Below are 23,929 nucleotides of genomic sequence, written 5' to 3'. Positions count from 1 at the left end.
TGGAAGGTAATCCAAGACCCTCAGGGAAGCGATCATTTGCCTATCAATATTTCTATCATCAGTGGTCGTAGTCCACTCGAAGAAATCAATATTCCTTATGACCTCACAAGGAATATAGATTGGAAAAAGTATGCATCGGGTGTCATTGAAGCCATCGACTCAACGGACGAACTGCCTCCGGAGGCAGAGTACAGTTTCATTTCCGGGACAATTGTGGACTGTGCAATCGGGGCACAGGTCAGACGGAATGTGAATTCGACGATACAAAAACGGCCTCCCACTCCGTGGTGGGATGGAGACTGCTCACGTGCACGAGGAGAAAAGTGCAAGGCGTTTGTCGAGTTTCGCAGAACCGGATTGCCAGAGAAGTTCCAACGTTACTTGGCCTTGGAACGCAAGTTCAAGAACTTGATCAGGGGCAAGAAACGTGGGTACTGGCGGCGATTCGTTGATGGGTTATCTCGAGAAACGTCTCTGCGCACACTTTGGCAAACAGCACGAAACATGCGTAATCACACTCCCACGAACGAAAGTGAGGAAAGCTCGAGTCGATGGCTGACACAGTTCGCGAAAAAGGTCTGCCCGGACGCAGCACCAGCTCAGAAACACTATTGGGATACAGAGAATAGTTCCGAATCAGAGGATCAATTCTCGATGGTCGAACTTTCACTTGCGCTCTGGTCTTGCAACAATTCAGCTCCCGGACTGGATAGAATCAAATTCAACTTGTTGAAGAATCTGCCAGATACCGCTAAAAAACGCTTGTTGAATTTATTCAATAAGTGTTTGGAGCTGAACATTGTTCCGCATGACTGGAGACAAGTGAAAGTCATCGCCATCCAAAAACCGGGAAAACCAGCTTCTGAATACAATTCGTATATATAACAAATGGGTCGGCTAGCGGGTTCAGCGGTGCTGAAACTCCCCTATATATGCCTCAGGGTCGGCTTAAGCTAAGAGACGATTCGGCTAGCCAAGAAAACACCTTATCTGCTTTGAAACCTCCCACGTTTATTTCTACCCTGGTTTTGGTAAGTGCACACTTGGGACAACGTCCCCCCCCTTATGTCTACCTCCTACCTCGTATCTGCAATGGCACCACGGATGCGTCGGTTGAACGGCGATACACCTCCTTCGTCTAACCGGCCTGACGGTTTACCAAGCCCAATACCGGACCAAGTTGGTTGTAGGTCGGTAACCTCAGCTGCGTTGTTGACGAGCTGACGATCTTGGGAAACACCGGCGGGAGACCTTCACAGCAATCACTGACCGATGCTCGGGTAGTTGACGGACCGAAGCCTCGGTGGCTGACCGTAGGTAGATTTAGGCGGTAATAGCGCTTCGCTGAGTTATGGCCACTGGATTAGGGAGCGATGGCAGCAATGGCGGATTTCACTCGGGACGAACAACACCTTTCACAAAGGTAAAACCTCGGGGTCCTATGGGGTATCAGGATGGGGTATTAGAATGGCGTTGAAGAACGGTTGTCACAGCTGCTACAGGGCATGGTTCCGTATTTACCTGGATATCCTGGAATCTAGCACTTCCGGATTCCGTGTTTTCACTACTAGCACAATATAAGCGTAATTTGCGCCGTTGCGTGCTGGCGTCTTTGGCTACTGCAGTGAAATGGCCGATTTATGGCAGGTCATTGGCCCTGTAGCCGCGTATAATGACTTGAGACGTCATCGTTCTTTCGCCCCATCCTGATACTCGATTCGCCTCGCCTTTTCGCCGCATTAAAACAGCGCCATCTGGTCGTGAGGTTCAGAACTTGCCGTTGACAGTTGCTTTTCGGGTTGGTGCGTAGGGGTTCAGGGGTGGACTCCAACGCAGAGCGATTCCTCCACAAATACAGTGTCTTCTTGGCACATTTACACATTATCACGAATTAGAGATCCACAACCACTGACACTACTAACCGAGCACTTGTTACACTCTCCTCCCGCTCGGGTTAAAAAAATGTTAGCAAGCTAATATTTTTTTAAACTTTGCGACACTTTTAACCTCCACCACAACACCGACTGCTGAACCAGAGGTCCTCGAAGAGCATTGACTTAACACTGTTAAACGCGAAGTGACAACGAACAATTCTATTCAATAAGATCTTTTTCTACTAAGTTCGGACTTCCGCTGAAAAGTGATATGTATTCACCCGTATTATTCGTGGGTCGGGGTCATAAGGCATCAACGTTGATAAATCAACTCCGCGCTGTTTAGAGGTAAACCTTTACTGACCATCAACGTCTTCGACTCCGGTCTCCAGCGATCCCACATACTGAGCTACTGACCAACTTTGTTGAAAACGAATTAAAATTATTTAAATTAAAGATAAAAACCTACTTAAAACTAAGAAATTCAATAAATAACACCCATAACATGCATAAAATAACAAAAAAAAATTACATACTAACATGCTAAAATAATTTAAAATCCGGAAACATTACAAATTTACACCATTTTACGGTGTGCAACAAATATTTATTCAAAAGTACTCATTTAATGTTGCGCGATGCGTTGTTTTATCTGTGAACGTGGGTGTACTAAAACACTGTACTAAAGCTGAATGACATTTCTCGAGCAGCGGAATGGTGGAAAAAGGAATGATCAAAACAAGAAAAATTTCACCGTGATGGAGCAACGTGGTAAGTACTTCATTGAAATTAAGCGAATTTCCCATTACTGTGAATTTATGGGGATAGTTATCATTTTGAAGACATTTCGTCGACGAAGAGTTGGCCAATGATCTTTGGAATTTGTTGTTTCATCCAAAAAGTTCACACTAAAGGGGAAAACGCATAATTTCAATTTGTTACTCATCTTCTTTATTCTCTTTTTTCAGGTTTCTGTCTTATTCCCGGCTGGTGGAAGGCTCTGAAGCAGGTACTGGACTTTCCCGACAATGGAATCCAATGCCGAGATGACGTCTGCACTTACAACGGAACCCCCCTCCGCCTCCATTGTATGGTTACGGTTTGGATTTTCCTCCCCGAGATGTGTGCCGGTTCGCTGCATTCCCGCTGGCTCTGCAAAAACTGCCTCATTGCCCTGAAATACCTAGCAGAGGACATAAGCTTCCAGTTGTGATTTGCCAAACATGATGCAACCCAACTGTACCACATTACTTTCATCCTGCTACACTACTACAGTTATTCGGTTGTAGCATGAAGTGCAATGCGACATGTAATGCACTTTTATCACGTCGCATGTATCATCACCCGCTGTGTAGTTTGTTGCGTGTGCAGAATGGTTTGTTAATCTGTTTTCATTGACCATTTCGAAAACAAATGACGAAAACGTTCTTTTTATTTTACCTGCAGGGGTTTACTGGTTTCGCCGGCTGAAAATTCATGACGGTGCTATAAGTGCATAGGCGTTGTCGCACTCAGCTGTTTTTTCTCACCTGTAATTTGCGGAAAAGGATAGCACGACAGGATTCATGGTGAGTTTTTGTTTATTGTATCCTTTCCTCATCTCCTATTCAATCTGGTGCATAAGAACTATGGTGAAATACCCTATCATGAACCCATATAATTTCGGTTCAATGACTTGCTTGCTTTTTTTTTTCTTTGATGATTTTATCAATTTAAAGTCCAATTATTGGGACATTACCTGAAAAAAAAAATGCTATTAATCAGCAGATTTGTTTTTGCTTTACACGCGAAGATCGCTGGCCGAGAATATACCTAGCGAGCGGCCATCCATATCAGCCACCTCATAGGAGCTAGTTCCTTTTTTGGCCAAGATTTTACAGGGCACATAGACCGGCCCAAGTTTGGCATTAAAATCGTTCGCGGCTGAGGACTGCTTGAACGACTTTTTAAACACCCTTTGCCCAACATTGAAAGTGGGTGTATAGGTCTTTTGACGTAAGTCGTACCTCTTTTTGGTACTCTCGTGTGCTGTTCGAAGATTTTCGCACACGATTTCCCAAACTTTTCTGTTTATGTTTTTGAACTTTAACGCTCGTTCATCTTCCGTTAGGGTGGGTTCAGTTTCGAGCAGATAATCAGTTCCTCGGGTGATGATTTCATTACCGAACACAATACGATGTGGTGTGAATTTTGTGGTTGCGTGAATCGTATTATTTAAGACGTGTTCGACTTCAGAAATACGACAGTCCCACATTCGTTGGTCGATACGCACGTACGAGCGGATCATCGAATTTATTGTTCGGTTGAGACGTTCGGCGGGATTCGCCTGGCTTCGATGGCGCGCATTGGCCCAATGTTGGACTTCGTATTTCTGAAGTAAGCCCTGAAATTCTTTGGACAGAAATGTTGATGCATTGTCCGAAATAATAATCTGGGGAACAGACAGCTTACGGAACCATTGCTCTTCCAGAATGGTACACAGACTACCCGAAGCAATCTTCTTCACAGGAACAAGCAGGCAGTACTTCGAGAACAAGTCAAGAACTACGAGTAGATGTGCATTGCCTTGCTTGCTTCTGGGAAGAGATTGTATGTAATCCATGCACACAATCTGGAAGGGTCTGGTCGCAATCCGCTGTTTCCCCATTTCGGGAACAGTGGAGTGTGTGGGGTGCTTATTTTCCTTGCACGCGTCACACTGAGCAAGGTGCTTCTTGAGATCAGCGGACATTCGTGGCCAATAGAAGCGTCGTTTGAGATACTCGATGCATTTTTCGTACCCGATGTGTAGCTTCTCGTCGTGCTCCTGTTGCATCACTCGATTCCGTTGAGATTTCGGGATGCATTCCTTCCAAGCAAACGTATAGTCGAGAACATCAGATTTTGACGCCACGAGCTTGTATAACTTCCGGCTTTCGATTCGGAAGTCGATGTACTTTTCCGGATCCTGTTGAACAGCCTGATACAAGTTCCGGTACCACTCGTCCTCCAGAACCGGCTCCAGCGATTCAATCGAGCGTGACAGGGCATCGGGCACGACGTTTTCCTTCCCTCTACGATGTTTCACGTCCATGTCGTACTGTTGCAGCGTTATACTCCATCTGCTGAGACGCGATGAGGACTTCCATTTCGCTCGCATGATGAAGGATAACGCTGATGAATCCGTGATAAGCGTGAAATGTGTGCCCTCGATGTAGCACCGGAATTTCTCAATGCAGCGGAGAGCGGCAAGCCCTTCCTTCTCCGCTGCATGATAATTCAACTCGGCCCCTTTCAGCTTCTCCGAGTGAAACGCGATGACTCGTTCTAAGCCCCCTTGTACTTGCGTGAGTACTCCTGCGAGTGCGGTGTCGCTTGCGTCAGTTTGTACGCAAAATGGTTTGCTGAAGTCGGGGTTGGCCATTACCGGAGCTGTAATTAGCCGCTCCTTGATGGCTTGGAAAGCTCCTTCTGCTGCGTCGTTCCACTGCACCTTCTTGGGCTTGTTTTTCAACAAGTCCGTGAGAGGTGCAGTGAGTTCGCTGAAGTTTGAGATGAACCTACGGTAGTAGTTTGCCATACCGAGGAATCTACGAAGGGATCTTACCGAGTTGGGCACCTCAAATCCCAAGATCGCTTGAATACGATCTGGGTTTGGGCGAAGTCCTTCTCTGGACAAGATATATCCCAAATACGGTAGTTCGTGGCAGCAGAAGTTTGATTTTTTAATGTTAATAAATAAATTCGCCTTACGCAACCGACTCGCAAGCTCACGCAGTTTCAAAATGTGGTCTTCAAATGTCGCGCTGACCACAACAATGTCATCCAGATACACGAAAATGTACGGCTCCAGTGCCCCATGACCGAGAGTTCGATCCATGACCTTGCTCAAGCTTGCCGGACTGTTTGCTAAACCGTATGCGAGTCGCCGGAAATGGAACAAGCCTCGTCCGGGTACTGAAAAAGCCGTAAATTTCCGTGAATCTGGATGGAGCGGTATCTGAAGGAAAGCCTGGGAAAGATCTATCGTAGATAAATATTTAAACTTTCCCAGATGGCTCAGAATTCTATTCTGATGTGGGAGGGGGTACGCGTCTCTTTTGGTGCGTTCGTTTAATTTCCTCGCATCCAAACAGAGTCGAACCTCATCGCTGTCTCGTTTTGATACAGGGACGATCGGAAGAGACCAGTCGGACTCCGACGGTTCGATGATGTCCTCCGCCAACATTTTGTCGACGGCAAGATGAATCTTGCGTTGGATTTCCGGGCTCCAGGGGTATGGGTTCTTTCTAACCGGTTCTGAATGGATGAACTCATCCTTGAGTTCGATCCTGTGCTCCAACAGCTTTGTTTCTCCAAACTTGCCTGGACCTGCCACAAGAAACATCTTCTTGACATCATCCAACTGCCTCTTTTGATCGTCACTTAATCTTTCCTCATCTTCCTCCAGATTTGTACCAGCTTCGCCATCCAGTGACTCTACGGATTCCTGCAGAGTTGGACGTATCCCGAACTTCCGCCAGAAATCGTAGCCCAGGATGCATCGCCGGTTTAAATCTGGGGCGACAAGGATGGACAACAATCTGGTGACCCCATTGAAGGTGACCGGGATATCTACGGCCCCTATGACCTCCAGATGTTGGCCTCCAGCTGTTGAGAGTTTGATATTGGTGGGTATTATTTTCAGTTTTAATAATTTGATCAGCTTCCTACTTCCTATTCCTAAAATTGTTCTGGAGGCCCCACTATCTAGAAGGCCCACGACAGAAATCCCCATCAGTTCGACTTTCGCAAATGGTCGAGAATCGTTATCGAGGTTGACGAGCAATGTTGCAATCTCGAAATTCTCTTTAACGTCTTCTCCCACTTGCGAATAGCCTAGCTGGTGAAGAATTTCTTTCGGACAACTTGCCTCTAGATGGTGAGGTCCAGCTTGGTTTTCTAAAAGACTGCCCGGTCTTACTGGGCAGTCTTTGCCACGTTTTTTGATTGGCAGTAAGGGCATTCTTTAGCGAAAAATCCCGGAAATCCACACCGTGCACAGAAACAGTTCCTTTCCTTGTCACAGTCCATGAACCCATGACCTTCTACGTGACAGTTAAAGCAGACATCCCGCCGGGGCGGAATGTAAGCGTTAACAATCCGTTGCAGGACATTGGTTCCACTGGGACCCGGAATTGGACTCCTCTGTGTCGGTGCGATTTCGGTTTTCGCTTTTTCTCGCTCCCTGTAGTCATTTTTCCCGTCTCTTGGAATAAAGAGAGGCTTATCGGAGTTCTTGCGGAAGATCCGGATTCCTTCCGGCTTGGACGATTGACCTCTGTCCCGATTTTGGCCAGAGTTTTGCCATCTACTTTCTTTGGGCCTGACAGAATGATTTTGGCTCACTTCTTCGACCTGAGCTGACCTACCCACAAAACGACTGTCCTTCCTGGAGTACAACTGCCAGTTTATTGAGTCAAAACGTTTACCAAAATCTTTCATTTTAGGAATCGAGTTGACGTTTGCGGCTAACATGGCGATTCGACAATCCTCGCGGGTGTTCCGGAACAGCAAATCGAACCGCCGTTTTTCGTCCCACGGAATGGAAAGACTACGGAAGATCCGCACCATGTCCAGGTAGTAGTCTTGGAATTTCTCCCTGGCTCCCTGTCGACGGTTACAAGCCTGCCGTTCGTAGACGTAGTCCATATCGACAGGTAAGAACTCGTTCTTTAGTTCCGCGACTAACTCGTCCCAGCTGTGGATTCTTCCGTAGCTGCTCACCTCCATGTACCAGGCTCTGGCTTTGTCAGTGAACAGGTGATGAGCGAACTTCAGAAGTTCGACCTGCGTGAATCCTTCCGATCGGGCGTTGAATTCAACCTCCTTCACGAATTCGTTCAGCCTCCTTCCGTTGTCCATTCCGTCATACTTGACGGACCACTTATGGACTGGGAATCGTTTGTCCTGCAAACGATGACCGTTGAGCACCGGATCCGCCTTCCTTTCCTGCTCTCTTAGCCTCGAACTTCCCATTGAGCTGTTTCGATCCTTTAGCCATTCTAAGAAGTCCTTCGGTTGGTCTCCTTCCGAATTCTTCTTCCGGTTCTGGTTATCGTCCCTGAGAGTGCTGTTCGAAGGCTTCTTTGAGTTCTTCTTTTTATTGTTAATTTTTGTTTCTAAAGCCTGAACACGCTTCATCATCTGGGACATAACCGTCAACATCTGTTTGCATTCGGCTGCCAGATCTGACTCGTCATCGGAGTCGTCCGAGCCATCATTACCAGTCGCTTCATCATCTCCGTCGTTCTCATGCTCAACCCTTTTTTCCGGTTCGACCACGTTAACGACCTCATTTTGTGTTTCGCGATCACTATTTTGCGTGATCTGTTCACGAGCTTGGTTTATGCTGCCATTTATATAAGCTAACTCTGCCTCCCGGACTTCTGGAAGGTGAGAGGTGAACGAAAAGAACACTCTGAACAGTCTAAGACATTCGCCAGCAATCGAGGCCAGAGATTCCAAATCCTTTTCCGAAGTGGTTTGGTTTTTCAACCGCTCCATTCGAAAAAGGATATGAAGAATCCTAGTCTTGAAGCTCTGCTCAGGTGCTTTTTTCGCTCTCCTGCCCTCCAGAAAGCCGGAAATAGAATAGAGCTTATCCTGGCACACCGCTAGTTCTTCCTCAACCGAATCACTAACGAATTCATGAACCACATTAAATTTATTTTTTTCGCTTTTCAGGTCGATACGCAACAACCGCTCGCACTGGCTACGCGTCATGCTCGCATCGAACGGGATTTTCCGGATGTTAAGCTCATGCTCGAGTTCGTCGATGGTGAGATGAGCTGGGTTCAACGCATGGTACTGCGAGAGTAGGTGTGACATCTCCATAGTTTTAATATCACAGGTGAATAAAATTTACTTTGAATTTACTAATTATTCTAATTACGCTTCACAAATTTTAAATCTAAGCTAAAAAGTACAAAAATAAGCTTAAACAAAAATTTATCCAATCACAAACGATACAGTACAATGCGACTAGAATAAAACGTTTGGGTAGTGGGTTACACAACTATAATAAATTAAAATTTTCAAATTTGACTATTAAGTTTAAGAAACGTAAGCACAGACAAAACAGTTTACAAACGACAATCAAAATCGAATAGCAAAAGTTGACTAGTAATAAGATGAGGGGAATAAAATTGATTGGGATTGGGTTCTTGTTTGAATTCTCTTTTCCACCCCCCACCGAGAAAGAAAATTTTCCGGATTTCCGAGAAAATTTTATCTTCGACCTAAAATGTTTTTCAAAACGTTTTCAACTAGTTGGTTACTATTCGAAATTTCTTTGGATGTCCAAGACCCCTCGAATCGGAAACAAATCGAATTCAAACTGGTTGTTTCCCACTAGGTGTAGTGTGTAAGGCAAATTTCTAAGAGGTTCTGGGCGTTTTCCCAGAGACCCAAGCAGAAGTGGCTTCAGAGAAAAGTGTCTGCCGAGCGTATCCAAATCGCAAAAGCAACTTTTACGTTATGGGCGCCAAGTATAACAAATGGGTCGGCTAGCGGGTTCAGCGGTGCTGAAACTCCCCTATATATGCCTCAGGGTCGGCTTAAGCTAAGAGACGATTCGGCTAGCCAAGAAAACACCTTATCTGCTTTGAAACCTCCCACGTTTATTTCTACCCTGGTTTTGGTAAGTGCACACTTGGGACAACGTCCCCCCCCTTATGTCTACCTCCTACCTCGTATCTGCAATGGCACCACGGATGCGTCGGTTGAACGGCGATACACCTCCTTCGTCTAACCGGCCTGACGGTTTACCAAGCCCAATACCGGACCAAGTTGGTTGTAGGTCGGTAACCTCAGCTGCGTTGTTGACGAGCTGACGATCTTGGGAAACACCGGCGGGAGACCTTCACAGCAATCACTGACCGATGCTCGGGTAGTTGACGGACCGAAGCCTCGGTGGCTGACCGTAGGTAGATTTAGGCGGTAATAGCGCTTCGCTGAGTTATGGCCACTGGATTAGGGAGCGATGGCAGCAATGGCGGATTTCACTCGGGACGAACAACACCTTTCACAAAGGTAAAACCTCGGGGTCCTATGGGGTATCAGGATGGGGTATTAGAATGGCGTTGAAGAACGGTTGTCACAGCTGCTACAGGGCATGGTTCCGTATTTACCTGGATATCCTGGAATCTAGCACTTCCGGATTCCGTGTTTTCACTACTAGCACAATATAAGCGTAATTTGCGCCGTTGCGTGCTGGCGTCTTTGGCTACTGCAGTGAAATGGCCGATTTATGGCAGGTCATTGGCCCTGTAGCCGCGTATAATGACTTGAGACGTCATCGTTCTTTCGCCCCATCCTGATACTCGATTCGCCTCGCCTTTTCGCCGCATTAAAACAGCGCCATCTGGTCGTGAGGTTCAGAACTTGCCGTTGACAGTTGCTTTTCGGGTTGGTGCGTAGGGGTTCAGGGGTGGACTCCAACGCAGAGCGATTCCTCCACAAATACAGTGTCTTCTTGGCACATTTACACATTATCACGAATTAGAGATCCACAACCACTGACACTACTAACCGAGCACTTGTTACATATAGGCCGATTGCGATGCTCTCGTGTCTCCGGAAATTGCTCGAAAAAATGATTCTCTTTCGGCTGGATAAATGGGTTGAATCAAACAACCTGTTGTCAAGTACACAATTTGGATTCCGTAGAGGCAAGGGTACGAACGACTGTCTAGCATTACTTTCATCAGACATTCAATTGGCGTTTGCCCAAAAAGAGCAAATGGGGGCAGTATTTCTGGACATCAAAGGGGCATTCGATTCGGTGTCCATAGAAGTGCTATCAAGTAATCTTAACTCTTGCGGACTTTCACCAATATTGAACAATTTTCTATACAACCTGTTGTCTGAAAAAATCATGCATTTTAGTCATGGAGAAACCAACGTTGAACGCATTAGTTACATGGGTCTACCCCAAGGCTCATGTTTAAGCCCCCTGCTATACAACTTTTATATCCGAGAAATCGATGCTTGTATCGCACAAAATTGCACGCTACGACAGCTTGCGGATGACTGTGTTGTTCACATCACAGGTAAAACAGACACTCAAATAAAACCTCCTTTGCAAGAAACTCTAAATAACTTATCACATTGGGCCAGGAATCTAGGTATCGAGTTTTCACCTAGTAAAACCGAGTTAGTAGTTTTTTCAAGGAAGCATTCCCCTCCTCAAATAGAGCTCCTTATGATAGGTAGAACTCTAACTCAATCTCTTAGTTTTAAATATTTGGGTGTCTGGTTCGACTCTAAATGCCTCTGGGGAAAACATATTAGGTACTTGACTCAAAAATGCCAAAAGAGAATCAATTTTCTTCGAACGATTACTGGAACCTGGTGGGGTGCTCATCCACAGGACCTCATCAGGTTATACCAAACAACGATACTGTCGGTCATAGAATACGGAAGCTTTTGCTTTGGGTCCGCCGCGGATACCCACTTGATTAAACTAGAACGAATACAGTATCGTTGTTTGCGTATTGCCATGGGTTGTATGCAGTCGACACATACGATGTGTCTCGAAGTACTGGCGGGAGTAATGCCGTTGAAAAATCGATTCTTCGATTTATCGCTACGTTTCCTAATTCGAAGTGAAACTATGAATCCTTTGGTGATAGAAAATTTGAAAAGGCTTATGAATATTAATTCGCAAGTAAAATATGTAAATGATTATAAAACTTTTAGTCAATTAGAAATAAATCCTTCTTTATTAAATTCGGACACGAGTCACTTTTACCCGAGTAGCAGTTCCTTGATAAGATTCGATCTGTCCATGACCGCTGACATCCGTGGAATACCAGATCACGTCCGACCCAACATCATTCCTTCAATCTTTGCTTCAAAAGTACGTGAAATTGATCCTTTAAAAATGTTCTTTACTGATGGTTCTAGAATCGACAACGCGACTGGCTTCGCAGTGTATAATGAGGGCTTTGAAGCTTCGTTCAAGCTTCGAGAGCCATGCTCCGTTTACACTGCTGAGCTAGCCGCTATTTACTGCACCTTGGAACACATTCGCACACTGCCCGTAGACCACTATTTCATCTACTCGGATAGTCTCAGCTCCGTTGAGGCAATTCGATCGATGAAACTGATGAAGCGCTCTTCCCATTTCTTGCTGGAAATTTCAGGGTTATTGGGCGCTTTGATCGAAAATTCGTATAGGATTACCTTAGCTTGGATCCCGTCTCATTGTCTTATACAAGGCAATGAGAAGGCGGACTCATTGGCTAAGGTGGGCGCGTTACAAGGTGAAATCTTTGAGAGGATTATAACTTACAATGAATATTTTTCAATACCTCGCACTTTAGCGATTAACGCTTGGCAGTCTAGCTGGGATGATGGCACAAAGGGACGTTGGCTCCATACGATTATCCCTAAGGTCCCGACGAAGGCATGGTTTAAGCATTTCAACATGAGTCGCGATTTCATTCGCGTGGTTTCTCGGCTCATGTCAAATCACTGCCGGCTTGACGCGCATTTGTTTCGTATACAACTAGTTACAAGCAATGTTTGTGTTTGTGGGGATGGCTACCACGACATTGATCATGTTGTGTGGACGTGTGAACGGTTTGATCGATCGAGGGCTTGGCTACTGGATACCCTTAGGGCCCGACGTAAACCACCCGATGTTCCAATTCGAGACATCTTGGCAAAACTTGATCTGGAGTATTTGTACCCTATCTACAAATACCTTAAAATGTCTGACTTGGTCGTTTAGTCCTCTTTCCTTCGTAACTTTTTCCCTGTATATGTACCCTTTTAATGTTCATTTTATCTATTCAATAGAGCAACCTACCATCTAATGGGTTCCACAATCTCTACCAGAAGTCTGGCCAGAAAGACGACAATCAAGAGTAGCTACAGTATCCACAGCTACAGGAAGCCACCACCGAGTCCAGATGGAAAAACGTCTTCAAAAGTGAACCATAAATGCTCCCCTTCCCTTCCTTAAATTAGTATACAACTAACAGTTGAGTCCCCGCGACTATTACGGATCCCCCTTCTACTAACATAGATTAATTAAGTGATACACTCGGCAAAATTAAACTTTATCAGTAAAATGCCTTAATAAACAAACCTATGATTAAAAAAAAAAAAAAAATTATTATTATTATTTATTTGAGACTTTTTAACCACCCGGGTTATTCATGTTTCGTATTCTATGAATCTAGAAAATTTCAAATCTACGTTTGACTTCCATTGGATTTTGGTGTCAACCCATGTCCTATTTGTCGCTGGTAGTGTTCAACCTATAAAACGATCATGTTTGCCGACCGGGTGCCCGTTTTTTGTACACAGTGTCCCGTATCGGCCGTATCATCTGTACACGCTCAGCAAGTGTGCGTGAGAAATGTCAAAAACAATTTAGCTTGTTTATTTATTCCGAATGTTGACCTGGTTTGCAATGGGGTACCACCAAGTGCTGTCATCGTGGCCAGTGAATTTTGCACTGGTTTTGACCTAATGGCACCCTGCTAACGGGCGGTGTCGGACCGGAAATTTCGTCGGTTTTGTGAGAGAGCATGTGAGTGAGTTAGGGTGAAATACTTTAAAGCCGCGACAGCTGAAGTTGCTTTCTTTTTTTCCCAACCGGTGCATGAGATCCATCGTACACCAGAGCTTAAAACTAAACTAATAAATATAATTTTTGTAACTAACTTCGGTTTTTTTATACCGTATTTCGTTTTCTCCAATCGCACGTCACACAGCTCGCTAAAAACGAATTCGAACGAAACGATTCGAACAGCGAATCGGCAGCTGAATTCAAATAAAAAAAAATGGATAAAATGTAACTCAAAATGTTCATAACATTTACCAGTAATACAAGATGTGTGTTCAAGGTGTTCAATGGAAGTTGGTCGAAACAGCTGTTCTACAAGTTAGCGTGTAGACATTCGAAGTGTCATTTCTTTGGGTTGGCGGCCCTGCGCAACTGTCATCGCTTCGAAAATTTTTGACAGCCCGTGTCAACCGAGCAGCTCTTTTCTCTTCGAGTGTTCGGTCAGTTCAGACGCCATTACACAGGATGGGTAAACCACGTGGAATTCGTACGGCCCGCAAGCATATTCGGCACCGCCGGGACCAGCGATGGGCCGATAAGGACTACAAAAAGGCTCACTTGGGCACCCGCTGGAAGTCCAACCCGTTTGCCGGCGCCTCCCACGCCAAGGGAATCGTGCTGGAAAAGGTCGGCGTTGAAGCTAAGCAGCCGAACTCAGCCATTCGCAAGTGCGTTCGTGTGCAGCTCATCAAGAACGGCAAGAAAATCACCGCCTTCGTCCCGCGGGATGGTTGCCTGAACTACATCGAGGAAAACGACGAAGTCCTGGTGGCCGGTTTCGGTCGTAAGGGTCACGCCGTCGGTGACATTCCCGGAGTACGCTTCAAGGTGGTGAAGGTGGCCAACGTTTCCCTGCTGGCCCTGTACAAGGAAAAGAAGGAACGGCCACGATCGTAAAAAGAATCGCTGGGACGAATGGTGGGTGCATTTTTGGTCACTTTCTTCTGTGCGGGAAATGCAGCGGCTGAAAACAGTTTTCATGAATCAAATGAAATCTTATTATCTGTAAACCGATTGTAAAAATAAGTGGAAAAAAAATCGTAAAATACAAGCTTCTGTGACAGTTCTTGTAAACCGGAAATTGTGTTGGTGTTTCTGTTGTTGACGCTGCTGATAAACAATCCCTTGGCTTTTTCGAAATTCTAAATTATTATTGCTCTAGTTGAAAAAGGTTTCAAACCGCAATAAAGAGTCGTAATAGACGAAATCAAGAATGAAATCATTTTTTTTTTAATTTTGTGATTTTCGATATTTATATCTTCTACGTACCTAATTGTTATGATTTGATTATTCATTGAAATTACGGTAGCCTTAAAGTTACATGAAACTGTTGAACAAGTTAAAGGAAGTATAATTAATTAGGGAGAGATTACTAAATAGTACAAAATTTAATCGTTTAAATAAAATCACTTAGCTTCCGCTTGAAGGCTGCGATGGATTCCGACGATCTGGTTTGTAGTGGGAGATGCTTCCTGTGAGACATGCCATTAATCAGGATACTTTATATTGTAATTGTTCTTTATTGATTTAACGTCAGCCCATCGATATAAAATCATAGTTGGGGTCAAGGAAATACAATTTGATAATAATAAGTGGATTAATTAATTCTAATGTGTACTATTCTGTCACGCACTAAGAAATCCTTCTAAAGAAAAGCTGACTTAAAAGAAGAGATAGTGTTTTTCTGTCTGATAGGTAGTTCTAAAGAATTCCATTTAGACGCTCCGTAAACAAGGACGCTTTTTCTGCTGCTGTTAGTATGCTGGGGGACAACCAATGTCTTAGTTCTATCCATCTGTTCGCGCTGTATGTGCTGTAGGGGATAATCCGGAACATTGTAGTTGTAGGCCTTGAATATTGAAGATGAATATGCTCCATAGATAAGTATTTTGGGGCCACTTCTTTTCAAACTATGTATTAACTTTTTTATTATTTATTTCTGTCCGAATTCGCTTACAACCTTCGTCCAACAAAACTCAATAAAATTACAAAACTGCGGAAGTCTCACCTCACCTGATTCAATGCCTAAATATTCATTTAATCGTTGAATTAAAGTGTATATCAAGCCAGCTTACTTTTTTTTTGGTTTTATTTATGAGTTATGACACTTAAGCGCCTTGTGGTATTCGTTTCTACAAGCTTACTTATTTTCATACAGTATTCTTATAAAATGCTGTATTTAATGTTTATCTGTTTTTAAATATATAAATCTAGAAATTAAAGTCAATTGTCTGCATATAAGCCCTCCGTTTAAGCAAGAACTTATGCAGCACCGGAATTCGAAACATTAATAAGGTTACATCGCTAGATTATAAATCGTCATTTATTCACCATATATGTATTGTATAAGTCATTACAATGAGAAAGAAGTTCAAATACCAACTACGAATCAATGCTTCATCTATTCCGATCCGCTACCGGAACCACGTCCGCTGCCGGAACGGCTACCCGATCGACTGCGAGATCCTCGACCGGAAGCCGGACTACCCGAACGACTGCGGGAACCGGACCGAGAACGGGCACCCGAAGCAGCAGAACCCGACCGGGAACCACTTCCACTGCGGCTGCCCGATTTCGAGCGGCTTCTGCTACGGCTCTGGCGACTTCCAGAACCGCTGCGACTGCGACTTCCCGACTTGGAACGGCTTCTGCTGCGGCTGTGCCGGCTACCGGATGGGGATCTTGAGCCCGAACGGGATCGAGACCCGGATCTCGAACGCGAGCCAGAGTGTGCCGATCGGGATCCGGAACGTGACCGGGATCGAGAGCGTGATCCAGACCGAGAACGTTCGGATCCACTACGGGACCTAGATCTGGACCGACTCCGGGCATCGTCATCTTGATCTTCGTTACGCTGATCGCCTTCGGCTTCTTCCGTGTCTTGAACCTCCTCCTCAATTTCATCCTCGTCTTCCTCTTCCTCCTCCTCTTCTTCGACATCTTCCTCATCATCCTCGCCTGGCGGTTCCAGTTGGCGTTCCCGATATCGCTGCATACGATGCTCGGACACATTCAGAGGTCGATGTCTGACCACCAGCTTGGTATTGTTGGGCTGCTGTCCGGCCTTCTGGCGACGTTTGCTCAAACGGACGCGAGTTTCCAGTTCATTATAGTAGATTCCATCCTGTCGCAGCACCAAGTAGTAGTTCTCTTCGTAACCCTTTGACGCCTTGCTCTTAACGTTCCAATTGTACTCACGAGCCATCTTATACTCGTACTCTTCTTCGTCCTCGTACAATTTTTCGTTGGCAAAATCGCGACGACGTTTCTCCAGGGTTTCTTCCGAAGGCAAGAAGTATGCCACGAACTGTTCCCCACTTTCGTCCATCACACCCCGAATCATAGCTTGGGACATTTCTTCGATCTGGGCGGCCACATTCTTGCCAACTGGAGCTGGATCGAAATCGAAAATGACCTGAGCACAAGGATATTTCCAGTTCGAAAAATCTGGAAACACCGGCAGAACCTCTACTGGTGTTACGCCTGGTTTGCTGTAGTGAGTCAAAATTTCCTTCTTGTTGTCGTCGAAGGTCTTCTCGATGGCCTTGATTTGGGCTTCCCGATCCATATACAGCGTCTCTTCTCGCAAACTCTGCTTCACGTTAAAACCAACCTTGGCTTCAACCTTCTCCATCGTTTGTGGCTGGAACCGAGTCTGTTCCGTGGAAATATATTCCGACTTTCGCAACCACGAAATGGACCGAGCGTGCCGACTGGAACGAAGCGAATCCTGAGGGGCATGGATATCTTCTTCCAGCAGTTTCTCATCTGCCGGATCCAACATAGCCATATGATCGATCTGGTACAAATCCCGATTTATCAGATCGATCGTCACCCCCAGATCGTGTTCCGTCAGCACTTCATAGCGATAGTTCCGCTCCAACGAGGTTGGCTTATACTGGATAAAGCGATCATTTTCGAAAGGATAAGTGATAAACTTCAAATCGAACGGGATATCCGGCAGGGTGTTACAAAACTTGACCCTGCTGATCAATTCGGATCTGTGAGGGAAAAAAAGAAGGGTGTCGTATTTCAAGTAAAAAGAAACAAAAACAACTCACCGTTTATCCTGCGGACGGGCCACCACCCGCTTATCTGTTGAGTTCGTTCCATTCTGAACTGTTGGCGCCATGGTTTTGTCGAAGTATTTCCGGTACTGCGATCCGAAATTTACGACAAAAATGAATTAATATTCCATCCGGAATATTGCTGTACTTCTCCTTGACTAAAGCCTGACGCTCGCTTTTTTTTTTTTGACCGACGTCGCCGTCGTTTGACACCAGAGGTGCCAGGCGTCCTGATTTTCGTTAGCAGCGCCGCATAGCGCCCACATACAACACTGTTAAAATTTTCTACACTTTGTCTATGTAAAATTGACACATTTTTTCTTTCTGTCAAAAACATGTGTGTTTCTCACCCTGTGGGGATCTGTGTAGAAATGACTCCTGCATTAGAAGCTGATGATGGCATGATGTGTCATTAAACCAAAAAACTTGGAAATTTGAAGTAAGTTTTCGGTTGTGCTTGCTAAAAGTTTTGTAGTTAATTACTGCTTGACTTGCTTGCTGGAATGGCTGGCATAGGCTGTATACCGCTGGAAATGTCCAGAAAGGTACAATGGTTCATTAGGGACAATTTGTTTCATGTTATGAAATGCACAGAAAATAAACATATTGACAGATTCGATTTCTTTTTTATTTTGTTTCATCCGAATCGGATCTGAATGTTTATGTAAACTATAAAATTCCCTCCCAAGGAGAAAAAAATCTGTGGGACTGCTTCTTGACAAGTGTTTGGGTTTTTCTGTAGTCCGTCCTCGACAGGACTCAACTGCAAAGGCATTTTTATTTAAAATTGAGGTACAACAAAAACAAATTCGGTTACTTACAAATAGTTCCCTTTCTTAACTCGTCTGTACTCGAGTGTTACGTTCCGGCGTTCCGGATACAGATTGCCTAGCGTCTGATAAGATGTTTAGATTAACAAATATTCCAATTCTATAAAAAAAAAACTTACATGGAAACGGGGCAACTTGAGCTGAATCACAGTGTAATTGGCCCTAGAAACCGGAATGTTCAACGAGAACGCTCTTCGTCAACTTCGAGCGACAAATCGCTAGATTTAGGAAAACCTTTCAATTAGTACTGAAGGCGATTATATAAAAAGCTTAAACTTACTTGGAGATATCAGAAACCTAATATTATCCACTACAAATTCGCGAAAAGCTAAAGCACTTGGAACTTAGTAAACGTTTGCAAAACACGTTGTGACGAGATCCAGAAATCCAATAAAAATACGTTATTTTTCGTCTGACGTTTACCGCTTTTTTCCTACACGCTCAAACTGGAAACCCAATCTGTGGGCTATAATCCCACGCAACACCCCCGCCCGTAACACCTTACGCTAGTAGGTTTTACCTGTCACATCTAGATCTAACAGTGCTACCTTGGCAACTCCTCGCTGTAATACACCTGAGCTAGTTTCTATGTCTACTCTCCTAACTTGCCCATCAGATCCTGGATAAGAACGGCTTACACGCCCTCGTAACCATCCGTTCCTCACGGTCTCGTCCACGATTACAACAAGGTCTCCTTCCTGCAACGGTCGAACATCATGGTACCATTTGGTCCGCCTTGCTATTGTTGGTAGATAGCCCTCGATCCAGCGTTTCCAAAATTGATTTAAAATTTCTTCCATCGTTCTCCAATTAGCTTTCAGGTTACTCGTCGAACCAATTTCCACCTTCGGTGCACAGGAACCACTCGATGTCATAAGCAGGAAACAATTAGGAGTAAGTACAGGATCATTCGGAGAGTCCAGTGGCACAAATGTAAGAGGATGCGAATTGACGATGATCTCGACCTCAGCCAGAAACGTTAAGAGTTCTTCGTCGTCTAATCGATTCCGTGGTGCAACTACCTTAAAGGCATCCTTCACTGAACGGACTTTTCTTTCCCACACCCCACCCATGTGGGGGGTGGAAGGCGGGTTGAAGTGCCACTCGGTTTCTGCGTTGGTGAACGTTCTGGCGGCCTCCTTATTGATGGCTTTCATCTGCGTTGCGAGCTCGTTGGCAGCACCTCGAAAATTCGTGCCATTGTCGCTAAAGATATGCTGTGGCGGTCCTCTCTTGGCGACGAAGCGACGAATGGCTCGGATGCACGATTCGGTTGACAATGAGTGAGCGACTTCTAAATGGATGGCGCGTACTGTCAAGCACGTGAACAGACACACCCAACGTTTGACATTACTACGACCACGCTTGACTACTAAGGGTCCGAAGTAATCGACCCCGGTGAACGTAAAAGGCCGTACATATGGACGAATTCGGGGGTGAGGTAGCGGGGCCATTTTTGGTACAGCTGGCTTGGCCCGATAAACTCTGCACCACATACATTTTCTGACCACGGATTTCACAAGAGTACGAAGGTTTTGCACATAGAACTTTTGTTGTATTTCATTCAGGACTGTTTGTGAATTGGCATGTCCGAAGCGTTGATGATACTTCATCAGAAGTAGCTCCGTAACATGGTGGCTCTTCGGCAAAATTATCGGATTACGAAAGTTGTACGGATAGTAGAGCGCGTCCGAACCAATTCTGCTTTCGGCTCTCAAAATACCTTCTGGGTCTAGGATCGGGTTGAGTTTTAAAATAGGACTTGATCTCAACAATCGTTTGCGCTTCTCAGAAGGAAGATACATGTTCTTTCGCAAAATCATAAGTTCATCGCCGAATTCTTTTTTTTTTTTTTTGTAAATTATTTATTTGAAACGGCTCATACCTTTAGGCTTTAAGGAGCCAAACTCGTTTTGTTTGATTACAATTGTGTACTTAGATCTAGTTCACTTTTTTTTTTTTGAAGAAAAAGAAAGATAGAAAGGGAAATATGAAAATAAAGAGAATTATAGTCGAAGATCGATAGCTTTTAGGAAAAGGTATATCTCGAACATATAGTCCAAGTCCATCATACCTAATACATCCCTCACTGGAACGTCGGGTGGTTTTCCTCGGGCCCGAAGGGAATCTATAAAGTTCGCTCTGGCGAATAGGTGGTCCTCACACGACCAAACAATATGCTCGATGTCATGGTAACCTAGACCACATCCGCATAAATTGCTGCCAGCAATATTTAAACGATAGAGTACCGCATTCATGGAATAATGATTGGACATGAGACGGGAAAATATACGAATAAAATCCCGAGTCAGGTTCAATCTATTAAACCAGGGTTTAAGGCTTACCTTTGGGATAATCGAGTGGAACCACCGACCCAACTCATCCTCGTCCCATCTACGCTGCCAGTTGACAAGAGAGTTTCTTCGAGCCAAGAAGTAAAATTCGTTGAATACGATTTCACGCTGGTAAATGTTGCCTTCCATCGCACCCACTTTTGCAAGGGAATCTGCCCTCTCATTGCCTGCTATTGAGCAATGTGAGGGGACCCAGATAAAGGTGATAGAAAAGCAACGTCTTGATAAAGTGGTCAATATATCTCGTATCATTTCGAGGAAGTACGGCGTGAATTTTCCTGGTTTTATAGAGCGGATTGCTTCAACAGAGCTGAGACTATCAGTTATAATATAGTAGTGTTCAATAGGTCGTGTGGCGATACTATTCAAAGCCCAGTGAATAGCTGCTAACTCTGCAACATATACAGAGCATGGTGACTGGAGACTGTGAGATGCGCTGGATATTTCGTTGAACACTCCAAATCCTGTTGTTTCCTCTATAAGTGATCCATCGGTAAAGTACATTTTATCAGCATCGACGTGTCTATATTTAGCTTCGAAAATTCTTGGAATCAGAAGAGGACGATGCGGATCCGGGATTCCACGAATTTCCTGCTGCATAGACAAATCAAACTGGACAGAAGAATGATCGTAGTCTGGGCTACAAACACGAGTTGGAGAATACGAAGAAGGGTTTACCTGCATTGACATGAGGATATGGTATATAGACATAAATCTGGTTTGAACATTTTGCTCAAGTAACCTTTCGAAATTTACAATCACCAATGGGTTCATGACCTCACACCTGATGAGGAACCGAAGTGATAGTAAATTGAATCGATCTTTCAAAGGGAGTATTCCTGCCAAAACTTCAAGACTCATGTTGTGTGTTGAGGGCATACAGCCCAAAGCGATACGGAGACAACGGTATTGGATACGCTCTAGTTTTATGAGGTGAGTTTTGGCAGCTGACTGGAAACAGAAGCTACCATATTCCATAACGGATAGAATAGTTGTTCGATACAATTTGATAAGATCTTCTGGATGGGCTCCCCACCAGGTGCCAGTAATTGATCGGAGAAAATTGATTCTTTGTTGGCATTTTCCTTTCAGATACTCAATGTGGGCTCTCCAGGTACACTTGGAATCAAACCAAACCCCAAGATACTTGAAACTCCTCGATTGAGTGATCGTTCTGCCTAGGAGTTGAAGCTTAGGTTGAGCAGGTCTACGTTTCTTAGAGAAAACAACCATTTCCGTTTTCTGAGGGGAAAACTCAATCCCAAGCCCCAAAGCCCAGGAAGACAATCTGTCTAAAGTATCTTGTAAAGGCCTGTGCAGATGAGACTCAGTAGATCCTGTGACAGACACTACTCCGTCATCTGCAAGTTGTCTTAGAGTGCAGCCTTCAGAGAGACAGCTGTCGATGTCACTCACATAAAAGTTGTACAAAAGTGGACTCAAACATGAACCCTGTGGGAGGCCCATGTAAGATGTTCTTCTAACTGCAAAATCTCCGTGAGCAAAGTTCAAATGTTTCTCACAAAGTAAGCTGTATAAGATGTTGTTCAATAGAGGAGGCAGACCCCGGGAGTGCAACTTGTCTGACAAAACCTCTATTGAGACTGCATCAAAAGCTCCTTTTATGTCTAGAAACACTGAAGCCATTTGCTCACGTTTTGCGTACGCCATTTGTATCTCTGAAGACAGCAAAGCAAGGCAATCGTTTGTCCCTTTGCCCCTTCGAAACCCAAATTGAGTATCTGAAAGGAGACCATTTGTTTCTACCCATTTGTCCAAACGAAACAATATCATTTTCTCCATCAATTTGCGTATACAAGACAACATCGCTATTGGACGGTAAGAGTTGGGATCAGACGCTGGTTTTCCGGGCTTTTGGATAGCAATGACTCTCACTTGTCTCCAATCTTGGGGAACAATGTTATGCTCCAAGAATTGGTTAAATAAATTTAACAAGCGAAATTTTGCAGCATCCGGAAGGTTTTTCAACAAGTTAAATTTGATTTCATCAATTCCCGGAGCTGAATTGTTGCAAGAGAGGAGGGCAAGTGAGAATTCGACCATCGAAAAGCTTGAGTCTAGACCACTATCAGACCTATCAGGAGGCACGTTCCGGATTATTTTTTGCACAGGTGTAGAATCTGGACAGACTTTCCGTGCGAATTTAAATATCCACCTATGTGAATATTCCTCACTTTCATTTGTAGATGATCGATTACGCATGCTTCGTGCCACTTTCCACAAAGTACTTAAGGATGTTTCACGCGATAACCCACTAACAAAATTCCTCCAATACGCCTTTTTCTTCCCCTTGGTTAACTTTTTAAACTGATTTTCAAGGGAAACGTAAGCTTCAAAATGGACAAGAGTTCCATGTTTTCGAAATTCTTTAAATGCTATTGATTTGTCCTTATAAAGCTTAGAACACTGAGGGTCCCACCATGGATTAGGAGGCCTTCGATGAATAGATGATTCTGGGATGGGTTTTGTTTGAGCGTCAACTGCACTATCGTGTATCAGACAAGAAAGAAAGTGGTACTCCTCCAAAGGAGGTAAAACGTGCATAGAGTCGATGGCGGTTTTAATTGTGTCCGAGTACTTTTTCCAGTCGATGTGTCTTGTGAGGTCATATGTCATATTTATTGTGTTCGAAGAGCTGACCCCATTGGTGATAGTAATTTCGATAGGTAAGTGATCACTACCATTCGGATCATGGACTACCTTCCACTGGCAATCAAATGATAGTGAATTTGAGCAGAGTGAGAGGTCAATTGCACTTTGTCTTGCAGGAGGTTTAGGTACCCGTGTTTTTTCACCCGTGTTCAATACTGTTAAATTGAAACTGTCGCAAATGTCATAGATAAGAGTAGAACGACTATCGTCAATTTGTTCTCCCCAGACAGTTCCATGTGAATTGAAGTCACCCAGGATCAACCTTGGCTCAGGGAGCACTGAGCACAGGTCCTCTAGGTGATTTCGATCCACTGCAACTCTCTGAGGCCAGTACAAACTGACAACACATAAGTCCTTACCTCTTATTGTTGTATGACATGCAACAGCTTCAATTCCGCCTGATAAAGGAAGGTGAATTCTATAAAAAGAGTGGCACTTATTGATCCCCAAAAGCACCCCTCCATAAGAATCGTCACGATCCAGACGGATAATATTAAAATTGTGGAATGAGATGTTAGATTGAGAAGATAGC

At 44.4% G+C, this 23,929-nt stretch overlaps 4 protein-coding genes across 5 annotated transcripts; 2 read left to right on the top strand and 2 right to left on the bottom strand.

Annotated features, from left to right (window-relative positions):
• The first annotated feature begins 914 nt into the window (after window positions 1-914).
• On the top strand, window positions 915-12,944 carry LOC129755905 (uncharacterized). Of its 2 annotated transcripts, XM_055752605.1 has the most exons (6): window positions 915-2,645; window positions 2,843-3,249; window positions 3,321-3,442; window positions 6,304-6,523; window positions 7,343-7,552; window positions 8,580-12,944. In XM_055752605.1, the coding sequence occupies exon 6, from the start codon at window positions 10,456-10,458 to the stop codon at window positions 12,628-12,630; it is 2,175 nt and encodes a 724-aa protein (XP_055608580.1). In that variant the 5' UTR covers window positions 915-2,645; window positions 2,843-3,249; window positions 3,321-3,442; window positions 6,304-6,523; window positions 7,343-7,552; window positions 8,580-10,455; the 3' UTR covers window positions 12,631-12,944. The 2 variants fall into 2 exon arrangements, with proteins under 2 accessions (XP_055608580.1, XP_055608581.1); XM_055752606.1 differs by lacking the exons at window positions 3,321-3,442; window positions 6,304-6,523; window positions 7,343-7,552; window positions 8,580-12,944 and having other exon boundaries at window positions 2,518-2,645; window positions 2,843-3,304.
• Window positions 12,945-13,889: 945 nt separating this feature from the next.
• LOC129754489 (40S ribosomal protein S23) lies at window positions 13,890-14,554 on the top strand. Its single transcript, XM_055750594.1, has one exon. It carries the CDS (start codon window positions 13,939-13,941, stop codon window positions 14,368-14,370), a length of 432 nt encoding a protein of 143 aa, XP_055606569.1. The 5' UTR covers window positions 13,890-13,938; the 3' UTR covers window positions 14,371-14,554.
• Window positions 14,555-15,778: 1,224 nt separating this feature from the next.
• LOC129754505 (RNA polymerase II-associated factor 1 homolog) lies at window positions 15,779-17,752 on the bottom strand. Its single transcript, XM_055750617.1, has 2 exons — window positions 17,535-17,752; window positions 15,779-17,474 (listed from the first exon to the last, which is right to left on the bottom strand). The coding sequence occupies exons 1-2, from the start codon at window positions 17,603-17,605 to the stop codon at window positions 15,875-15,877; spliced, it is 1,671 nt and encodes a 556-aa protein (XP_055606592.1). The 5' UTR covers window positions 17,606-17,752; the 3' UTR covers window positions 15,779-15,874.
• Window positions 17,753-18,876: 1,124 nt separating this feature from the next.
• Window positions 18,877-20,175, bottom strand: LOC129753993 (uncharacterized). The gene has a single exon (XM_055749848.1). The coding sequence runs from the start codon at window positions 20,173-20,175 to the stop codon at window positions 18,877-18,879; it is 1,299 nt and encodes a 432-aa protein (XP_055605823.1).
• Window positions 20,176-23,929: the final 3,754 nt, after the last annotated feature.

This window comes from Uranotaenia lowii, chromosome 3, assembly GCF_029784155.1.
Source record: "Uranotaenia lowii strain MFRU-FL chromosome 3, ASM2978415v1, whole genome shotgun sequence".
Taxonomy (NCBI): Eukaryota; Metazoa; Arthropoda; class Insecta; order Diptera; family Culicidae; genus Uranotaenia; species Uranotaenia lowii.
Note: the sequence above shows the minus strand (reverse complement) of the source record. Positions and strands in the feature narration are given on the sequence as shown.